The 10,915-nt window shown below is 42.3% G+C and overlaps 1 protein-coding gene across 1 annotated transcript; it reads right to left on the bottom strand.

Moving 5' to 3' along the window:
* Positions 1-1,590: 1,590 nt before the first annotated feature.
* LOC137182201 (trypsin-10-like) lies at positions 1,591-7,270 on the bottom strand. Its single transcript, XM_067588539.1, has 5 exons — positions 6,397-7,270; positions 5,919-6,093; positions 4,963-5,243; positions 4,691-4,875; positions 1,591-3,119 (listed from the first exon to the last, which is right to left on the bottom strand). Exons 1-5 carry the CDS (start codon positions 6,434-6,436, stop codon positions 2,955-2,957), a joined length of 846 nt encoding a protein of 281 aa, XP_067444640.1. The 5' UTR covers positions 6,437-7,270; the 3' UTR covers positions 1,591-2,954.
* Positions 7,271-10,915: the final 3,645 nt, after the last annotated feature.

Genomic DNA, 10,915 nt, shown 5'->3' with positions numbered 1-10,915 from the left:
TGAAAAATTTGATAAAATGTAAAAATTAACCCCCAAAGTGCCAAAAAATGCTCTCTAGCGCCACCTATGTAACTAAAATGGCCGCCACAGCCCGTAGGAATGTCATAGAGAGATCAAACCAAAACTCAATTATTTGTCTCATCAAGACCTATAAACCTAGACCTACACTAACACCCCTGACCTAAATCCAACAGGAAGTCCTCAATTAGCCTTTCAAAATAAGACTTTGCCCCAATTTTGGCCTCCAAACAAACGCTATCTCCTCCAAGGGCGTTAATGGTATCGGCTTCAAACTTTAATACATGACTTATGACACTGTGCTGAAAAAAGCTTGTTAAAAACTTTGTAATAACTCGAACGGTTTGGATTTTATAAGCCCTAGTCATCAGGAAACACCAACAGGTCAACCTGTCCTGAAACACTCTCTCACGTCAGAAAGCCCTTCTCAGTATTAGCGCTTCTTCAGGGCCATTGTGAAGGAAGAAACACACGTGAACACATGTTTATAATTTGCTCTCGTCATTGGCTTCATTGAAACCACCTTTGCAACTTGATCAGCCGTTTCTAATCATCTCAACAACTGCAATAATAAACGTATTCATCAAATCTCTGACAGCAATATGAACAGTACGCCTAACAGTAATAATGACTATCACATGAATGATTATAAAAATAATAATGGCTACAATTAAAATAATAACAGTAGGCCTACTTGACTGAATGGTAATGCATCTGTGGTATTTTAATGCAGGCTAATAAAATGAGGCAAAATACATAGAGAAGCACATGGAATAACTGTAAAACACATTTATTTCTGATCAGAGTGAAGCTGACTGATCAGATAAGGCACCAGGATTAATCAGGCCTGGCTGTTAGCCTGGTCTTGAGCAGGATAGCTGCACAGAATAAATCTCCACCGTAACTTGTGTGCCCCTGCTTTCGTGAAACAGAGTCACGGCTAAATTCAACCAGGATTACTGGAAAATCCCGGTTTAATCTGCTATCTAGTCCACAGAGTACAGTGGAGGGAAGCCAACTGACACAAGCATGTAAACACCTTTCTGTCTAATAGCAAAATAATGAAACTATATCAATAAACCAGTCATTTCTTTTTCACTCTCACAGGTTCAGTGTGATGACTGGGAGACGGCTTCATGCCCAGTAAAAGGCCAGGAGAGGAAACTGGGAGTGCCCCATGTGCAACCCTAACCCAGTGTAATAATGTTTGGTATTGATTTGGAGTCACTGGGTCACATGACATGGAAGCTATTGAAGAAACTGCAATTATTATTATTATTATTAGACATTAGCAATTAGAACAGGTGCAGTCAAAAGTTTTAATCATAATGTTCACTAATATGGGCTCGAAGGTATTAGAGACGATGGCTTTGTGTCATTGAAACAGTAATTTATTGATGGTCGCTGAGTGAAACTCCTGCAGTGAGCTGACCGTCTTCTCTGCTAACGCTGGAGCTGAGGAAGAGGAAGCTGCTGCATCAGAGCCGATGTCTGTCCAACATTCAACTTTAACAACTTTAAACTAACCTCACCACGGTGTTTATCAGCAGATGCACTGACGGCTTACAGGACATCATCTGGATAAATGCATTTACTGCAAGCAGTGACCCAAACACTGCTGGAGGCCACATGGAGGCAGTCAGAGATCAGCTAAAGGGAAAACTAGCAGACACTGTAATGAGTTTAAAGCAAAGTGCTGTTTAAAAACAATATAATCTTCTTCATCAGGATCAATGATGATAAACTATCTGAAGTATAAGATGCACCTCTGCTGAATACTGCATCCACTCTGTAACTTTATCTCTAGAGATGTATGAATCAAAAGGTTTGATCAGCGCAGTGTGAATTTCATACATTTAATAATGAGCTAAGCTTCAATAATAGGAGATGCATTAACAGCAACAATCAGTCCTGCAGAATAATGCATGAACCAACACTCAGTAATGACACTTCAAGTCAAAGTTTGATAGGAATCAAATGGTTTTATCAGCACAAACTTTATCTGATCAACTCTGACGGAGTGAATTTGACACCCTACATTAATTTCTCCTCATTTAAAAACCTCATTTTAGTGTAACAATCTGAAATCTGCTTAAAAACACAACGATAAAGAGCATCAAAGAGTTCTTTGTCTTAGAAATATTGAGAGATGAATCAAGGAAACCTTTTAAATTTCAGACCAATCGTATCAAGGAAAAGTTTCTACTGAGTCTAATAAAACATTGAAGACTCTAAACACAAAGTATAGACTTCAGATCATTTATCATCACTGATCAACTTGACAGAGAGGATTATATATTATATATTATAATAATATCATTTTTAAACCCTCACCACAGTGGTTCTATATAGATTATGAAGCATATTAGGTTATTTTTCTCCGCTGTTACAGTAACATTTATAAAATAATTATGAAACTTGAACTTGACCACTGCATTTGCAGGAATATTTTAATCCTTTTTTTAAAAATGTAATTCATCAAGTAGTGTGATATTTTCACTCTCAGTGATGTGATGTCATGTTCATGTGTGATCATATACAACAAAACTAAAGGTTCAATGTCAATCTAACATGTCAGAATTAAATCCCAGCGTTTATATTTTATATTAATTATGAATCATCATACATGACTACAGTCATCATCATCATCATCCTCACACTCACTGAGATCCAGTCTGATGGCTGATATTGAAAAGCTTCAGGCCCCTAACAAGTGTTGATGATCCCTCTGCACCAGTCAACAACATTTAACTGGACACTGGTGCAGCTGCACTGGTACACCTCACAACCATGTCAATCATCACACCCACAATCACACACAAACAAACAAACAAACAAACAAACAGACTGGTTGATGCAGTTATGGAGATCTATAATCTCTTTATTGTCAGACAGTGTCACAGTACTGACTGACCTTTGGTCAGTTACAGACAAGTTTAGATGCCAGTTACAGTGTGAATCCACTGCCTGTAGGCACAGACGTCCATGTAGAAAGACAACCCTGAGGGTTTACGGGAACCAGCAACAGTCACTCCAACCAAAACGTCATTGATCTTGGCATCCTTAACTTCTTTCTGCACCAGACTGCCGCCAGAGTCCCCCTGATTGGACGAGAGATGGAGGGTGAGACAGTGAGAGAGGGTGAGACAGTGATGGAGGGTGAGACAGTGAGAGAGGGTGAGACAGTGATGGAGGGTGAGACAGACATGGAGGGTGAGACAGTGAGAGAGGGTGAGACAGTGATGGAGGGTGAGACAGACATGGAGGGTGAGACAGTGAGAGAGGGTGAGACAGTGATGGAGGGTGAGACAGTGAGAGAGGGTGAGACAGTGATGGAGGGTGAGACAGTGATGGAGGGTGAGACAGTGATGGAGGGTGAGACAGTGAGAGAGGGTGAGACAGTGATGGAGGGTGAGACAGTGATGGAGGGTGAGACAGTGAGAGAGGGTGAGACAGACATGGAGGGTGAGACAGTGAGAGAGGGTGAGACAGTGATGGAGGGTGAGACAGTGAGAGAGGGTGAGACAGTGATGGAGGGTGAGACAGTGATGGAGGGTGAGACAGACATGGAGGGTGAGACAGTGAGAGAGGGTGAGACAGTGATGGAGGGTGAGACAGTGAGAGAGGGTGAGACAGTGATGGGGTGTGAGACAGAGATGGAGGGTGAGACAGTGAGAGAGGGTGAGACAGTGAGAGAGGGTGAGACAGACATGGAGGGTGAGACAGTGATGGAGGGTGAGACAGACATGGAGGGTGAGACAGTGAGAGAGGGTGAGACAGTGAGAGAGGGTGAGACAGTGATGGAGGGTGAGACAGTGAGAGAGGGTGAGACAGTGATGGAGGGTGAGACAGTGAGAGAGGGTGAGACAGTGATGGAGGTTGAGACAGAGACGGAGGGTGAGACAGAGGTGGAGGGTGAGACAGTGAGAGAGGGTGAGACAGTGATGGAGGGTGAGACAGTGATGGAGGGTGAGACAGAGATGGAGGGTGAGACAGTGACAGAGGGTGAGACAGTGATGGGGTGTGAGACAGTGATGGAGGGTGAGACAGTGAGAGAGGGTGAGACAGTGATGGAGGGTGAGACAGTGAGAGAGGGTGAGACAGTGATGGAGGGTGAGACAGTGATGGAGGGTGAGACAGACATGGAGGGTGAGACAGTGATGGAGGGTGAGACAGTGAGAGAGGGTGAGACAGAGGTGGAGGGTGAGACAGTGATGGAGGGTGAGACAGTGAGAGAGGGTGAGACAGTGAGAGAGGGTGAGACAGAGATGGAGGGAGAGACAGTGACAGAGGGTGAGACAGTGATGGGGTGTGAGACAGTGATGGAGGGTGAGACAGTGAGAGAGGGTGAGACAGTGATGGAGGGTGAGACAGTGATGGAGGGTGAGACAGAGATGGAGGGTGAGACAGAGATGGAGGGTGAGACAGTGATGGAGGGTGAGACAGTGAGAGAGGGTGAGACAGAGATGGGGTGTGAGACAGTGAGAGAGGGTGAGACAGTGAGAGAGGGTGAGACAGAGATGGAGGGTGAGACATTGACAGAGGGTGAGACAGTGATGGGGTGTGAGACAGTGATGGAGGGTGAGACAGTGAGAGAGGGTGAGACAGTGATGGAGGGTGAGACAGTGATGGAGGGTGAGACAGACATGGAGGGTGAGACAGTGAGACTTACCTCGCAGGATTCACAGGGTTTGGTCTTGCAGGTTTGACAGTTTTCGGGGATATCAGAACACAGCATATGTTCTTCTATGTATTTATGTCCTTTGTCGTCAAGGGTACGGATAGTGAGGTTACGACCAGTGCAGTCTTTACGCAGGAGAACGGTTCCACACTGCAGTTCAACCGCTCTCTTCTGGTCTGTGGACACAAAGAGCCAAATATAACTTTCTGTATTACATTATAATATAAAATATTCAGATTTACTGAGGTCTGGATCCGACTCACTTTTTACATTCTGAGCGTCAGTAGCTGTGTAGGACCATCCCATAATAGTGTAGGGTTGGCCATTAGCAGTAGGTGATTTACATGTAACACCAGCAGCAGTAACAGTACCAGGGAGTGAGATGTAAATGTGAGATCCCTTATTGAAATAAGTGGGCAGTTTAAAAAGCATGATGTCATGATCGTGACCATTAGCTTTATAGACATGCCTTTCATTCTGTGAGGTGATTTCTAGCAGTACTTTCGTTCCAGGTAAATGTTTGCCCAAAAGCACATCAAACTCCCTGAGAAGAGAAAGAAGAAATGCAGAATATTAAACCAAACACACAGATTCTCAAGCAGAATCCACTTTTACACATTTTGTGGAATCTTTTCAGTGTTCAGTGGCTGTTTATTGATTAATATTGATCAATGTGTGTCTGCAGACCCCTGTGTTACCCTCCATGTGTATAACATCTGTCAGAGGTCGACTCTTTAACTCCTTAATGTTCCTTCAAGCTGAGAGACATTTTCTAATGATGAAACAACTTTTCAATAATGGAATAATATCCTGATTGTATCAATAATCCACAGAGATCCACACTGTTGGATCAATACACACACACACACACATCACATATTGATCTAACTGACACTGCAGCTGTATGTTGGTCTGTTTTTAACTATTTATTGTCACTGTTTCTCATTCATACACATATATTACAGAGACAATAACAATAATCAGTCATTACAACATAAACAGGCTGCCTGTATATGGACCAGCCTTACTGGAAATATTATTGATAATTAGTTTAAACCATGTTGTGTTGCATTGATCAGAGCTGAAAGAATGAAGCTGTGCTGTCTGTCTGTAATTCCTCTTTTACTTCTTTTTATAAATGTTCACATTTATATCTGTCAACACAAATACAAATAATCATCTTTATTGGTTGCAAGTTAGTCTGAAAAAGTTCTCTTACGGTTTATTACAGTGTCCAGCAGTGAGGACCCAGTCTGGACTGATCAGATTCCCTCCACAGAACCTGCCCTCAAAATGACCGTTCCTCTCAGTCAGGACCACGTAGTGCTGACCTTCGCTTTCAAGGCAATCCCTTCCACCATATATTCTTTTCTGGATGTCCACAGCACCAGCAACTACAGAGAAAACAAACACAGATATGTGTGTGTGTGTGTGTGTGTGTGTGTGTGTGTGTGTGTATAATGTGTGTGTGTGTGTGTGTGGTGTTAATGTTAATATCTTCATATCTTCAGGCTAAACTGTTTGAACTGTAACTGTCTCAGTGTACATGAACACATACAGTATGTCGGCTGTCTGCATATGAAGCTTTGTTGAGTTCTAGTTGATAATTAGTTTAAAACATGTTGCATTGATCAGTGCTGACAGAGTGAAGCTGTCAGTAGGTGAAGAGTGTAAAAGGCCGAGTGGTTCAACTTTACCTGCTGACGCCAAGACGAGCAGAGGGATCAAACTCTTCATCGTGGTCTTCCTTGTCGGTCCACTTCTCTGGCGTCTGAGTCACAATGTTGCTCGTTTTTAAATGTTCTTTATTATCTGTCCTCTCTCATCCTGCGTGGACCAATCAGGCTCCATCATGTACTCTGGACACATTCATACAGATCAGCAGGTGTGCAGGACGGCAGCGACGTTTCACAATAGAATTAATTCATTTGTGTTTAATCTCATGCAAATTTCCCCTTAAAACAACAGTCAGGTCTCAGTGTTTGCTGTGTGTCGGCTTCCTTCTTTATTTGAAGGCTTCCTACATATGGACTTCATAAGACATGCACACATGTTGCACATTTATAAAGCAGTTATTGTGCTTTCAGTATAACTGAGGTCAGTATTCACAAGCTGACATCAGATGTTTCATGTAGCGTGTGACAGTGAAATAAGACAGGAAGTGCTCCTCCATTCTCATTATGAGCACAGACTGTGTTTGATATAAATTATGAATCATCATACATGACTACAGTCATCATCATCATCATCCTCACACTCACTGAGATCCAGTCTGATGGCTGATGTTGAAAAGCTTTAGGCCCATAATAAGTGTTGATGATCCCTCTGCATCAGTCAACAACATTTAACTGGACACTGGTGCAGCTGCACTGGTACACCTCACAACCATGTGTGAGACCAGTGGAGACGTTAAAGGACACTGACTGGCAGCTTCAGAGGCTTTTACAGCACATTTACCTTCTTTCATGTAATCAGATGTTTGTTTCAACCAGCACAGTCTGGATGAAAGGGGTGTAACAAGTGCGTGTGTGTGTGTTCAGGTGTGTGTTCAGGTGTGTGTGTGTATTTTAAAATGGGAGAGCAAACTTGGAAAGCGGTGGGGGAGGGGGGGGGGGGGGGGGGGTTATTGTGGTTCCTCCCCCAGAAAAAATTATAATTTGAAATAAATGAACTTCTTGGACTAAGACTAGTCTGGATTAGTTAGATTGAGGGTGAAAACCAGGAATCATCAGAACAGTTTATAACTGGCTGGATCAGGACAGGAAATGATTATCAGATTGACATTCTCTTTACAAAAACATTATGTAGCTTAAAATGGTAGCAGGTTGCAGGCTACTAGAACATCTTCAAGGTCAAACAAGGACAAACAATTTATATAAATGAAATAGTCTTACAACACACCATAATATGATTTGGATAATTTAACCTGGTTAAACAATAATAAACCTGATGGTTGCTGTTCTCAATACTCACAAGACATCTTCAAACTCTGACAACTGTAACAAAGAACAAATAATATGGACTCACAACAACTATCTAACTCCAGTCCCACCAGTTTATTTTACACACAGGTTCTAGTGGAGTGATTAGCACCACTAGCTGACAGTTTCAATGTTATACGGGAATGAATAATCATAACTTCAAAAGCAGATCATTTTAACTTACATTATCTCAAGTCAAGGACTATTTAAATGCACAACTCAGAAGGTGATTTTTGCTCCTCAAGACTTAAAATGGCCATTTTAGTGGAGGACTACACCTTACTGTGACCCCCCTTAGAGTAAACTTGCACTTCTCCTTCAGCCTGAATAAGAAAATGAGAAAATAATCATAATAATAATAAAAGCACATCGCAGAGCAGCTGGATGAAAGCAGAGATTATTACACGGAGCGATGCGTCCTCGTATTTAAAAATAATTCCATCCAAAGTTTGACTGAAACTTAAACTAAAGCAAAGTAGTCGGTAAAGGTTTAAATCGGTGACTTTCCAACGCTGAACATGTGGCTGTTTGTTAATTCAGACACTTTAACACTGTGAGAAAAGCTCCTCTCTGTCTGTCTGTCTGTCACTGTGCTGTCAGTCTGCTCCAACAGGTTGGACTGAACCAAGTCAAAGGGTCCAAATATGTGTTTTTTTATTACTTCTTTTTGTCAGTTGCTGAAAATAGTAAAATGATCATTGATATAAGCTGCTTAAATATAATCACCTGACAGCAGTGACTGTATGATAAGTTTATTTTTTGAAAGACAAAACCATAACTTTGCTCCCCCTTATTGAATAATGTGAATGGATTTGCTCCACTTGCTCCATTGTTCAGGTGCCTATGTGAGTGTGTTTGTATGGGTGTGTGGTGTGTGTGTGTACTATGTGTGAGTGTGTGTGGAAATATTTCTTATATCTAAGAGCTTGTGAAGGTGTTTACATAAGGTTTGCATGGTAGAGATCTGACAAGTTGCAAATGTTACTCAGTGAGTGCAGCATTGTTCCCCTGAGAGAGAGACTTTGTCATAACTGAGTTAATCATTTGTTAAAAAAGAAATCAAGTTGTACATTTTGAATGACAGTGAAGTGTGATCCGTCTCTTCCCTGAAATCAGACAATAAAAACACAAACAGAGAAACATGATTTCACGCTGGTGTAACAGTCACACTAGACTATGACAAAGACAAACAGCATAAATGAAATGGACTGAGAGAGAGAAACCAACTGAATGATAAAAACAGCCTCTCTCTTTCTCTGTCTGTCTGTCACTCAGGGGAACAATGCTGCACTCACTGAGTAACATTTGCAACTTGTCAGATCTCTACCATGCAGACCTTATGCAAACACCTTCACAAGCTCTTAGATATAAGAAATATTTCCACACATACATACACTCTGTGCACACTCACACACACACAGCTGCTGCAGTTCTATCTTTCTACATAGACTTTAATAATGGCCAAAATAATAGAATGTTTCACATTTTATTATAAATTTCATTTATATTTAGTTCAGACAGTAGAAGGTTGAGAAGCATGTGCTCAGCTCTGTAAATAAATAATAATCTTTCTTTCTCACAGGTGTGGTGGGTCTGTCACATCTTGCCTGGACTTTGGGTGTTTTTTGGTCTTATGTTGTGTTCTGTGGGGTCTCCTGGTTTTGCACGTCTGTTTAGTCCCTCGGTTCATAAGGGTTTTCTTGTATGATTTGGGTGGTGGGTTTTAGAGGACTGCATCATTAGTTTGTTGGGTTGTGTGCTTGGGTTTGTGTTTGTGGTTGGTTTTGGATGGGTTAGTGTAGATGGCATTGAGTTTGTTTCCCGGGTTTTTGTTCTGTTTCCCTTGTGTGTTCATGTACTCCTCCACACCTGCCCTGCATTTGGACTCGTTAGCCCTGCCCCGCTCCCTGTGTGTCCTCAGCCAATCAGCTCCCTGTATGTTCATTCCCCTCTCGAGTTTTCCACCCATCTCCCCACCTGCACCTCATCTCCTTGTTAGTTCAGTTTCTTTAAGTTCTGGTTTTCTGTTCAGTCCTGGTTGGATCGTTTTGTGTTGTTTCTTCTGCTAGTTCTGTTCAGCTCTGTTTGCCTGTCCGTGACCATCCACAATTAAAGGAGTTTTTCATCATATCTGCATTCCGGCCTCTGCGTTTGGGTCCACTCCTGCTTCCCCGAGTCTGACAGAACGATCCAACCAGGACTGAACAGAAAACCAGAACTTAAAGAAACTGAACTAACAAGGAGATGAGGTGCAGGTGGGGAGATGGGTGGAGAACTCGAGAGGGGAATGAACATACAGGGAGCTGATTGGCTGAGGACACACAGGGAGCAGGGCAGGGCTAACGAGTCCAAATGCAGGGCAGGTGTGGAGGAGCACATGAACACACAAGGGAAACAGAACAAAAACCCAGAAAACAAACTCAATGCCATCTACACTAACCCATCCAAAACCAACCACAAACACAAACCCAAGCACACAACCCAACAAACTAATGATGCAGTCCTCTAAAACCCACCACCCAAATAATACAAGAAAACCCTTATGAACCGAGGGACTAAACAGACGTGCAAAACCAGGAGACCCCACAGAACACAACATAAGACCAAAAAACACCCAAAGTCCAGGCAAGATGTGACAGGGTCTGGTTGTCAGCCACATACACTCCTCACACAGGACGGCTTTTTATTGATTATATTGATAATTACACCAGTTAAACCCCTGCTGTGTGTGTGTGTGAGTGTGTATGGAAATATTTCTTACATCTAAGAGCTTGTGAAGGTGTTTGCATAAGGTCTGCATGGTAGAGATCTGACAACTTGCAAATGTTACTCAGCGAGTGCAGCATTGTTCCCCTGAGTGATAGACATACACGCGTCAATGGTATTGGCTTCAAACTTTAATACATGACTTATGAAACTGTGCTGAAAAAAAGTTGTTAAAAACTTTGTAATAACTCGAATGGTTTGGATTTTATAAGCCCTGAAAGTTGCAGTGCCACATCACATCACATGTACCCCTTACAATGTAAAAGAATGGGGGAGGCATGGACTTTATGTCAAACAGAGGCTTCTGACATCTAAATTATAAGTCTGACCACTTTCAAACCTGTATCAATGGATTCGCCATGAAATTTCCTGCTTAAGTACAGTTGCAAGCAGCGTTGAACGGGCCCTCACACCTCCGTGCACGTTGGGCTGCGGTGCAGTTGAAGGGCTTCTGTCACGAGCATGTAGA

Source organism: Thunnus thynnus, chromosome 4 (assembly GCF_963924715.1).
Source record: "Thunnus thynnus chromosome 4, fThuThy2.1, whole genome shotgun sequence".
NCBI lineage: Eukaryota > Metazoa > Chordata > Actinopteri > Scombriformes > Scombridae > Thunnus > Thunnus thynnus.
The sequence above is the reverse complement of the archived record's forward strand: the minus strand, read 5'-3'. Positions and strand labels throughout refer to the sequence as shown.

Excerpts from the sequence above, each read along its gene's own strand:
- LOC137182201 (XM_067588539.1), bottom strand. The coding sequence starts at position 6,436 with ATGAAGAGTTTGATCCCTCTGCTCGTCTTGGCGTCAGCAG. Across the intron at positions 4,876-4,962 it reads TGACGCTCAGAATGTAAAAA|ACCAGAAGAGAGCGGTTGAA; the intron begins GTGAGTCGGATC and ends TTGTGTCCACAG. Across the intron at positions 3,120-4,690 it reads AACCCTGTGAATCCTGCGAG|GGGGACTCTGGCGGCAGTCT; the intron begins GTAAGTCTCACT and ends TCGTCCAATCAG.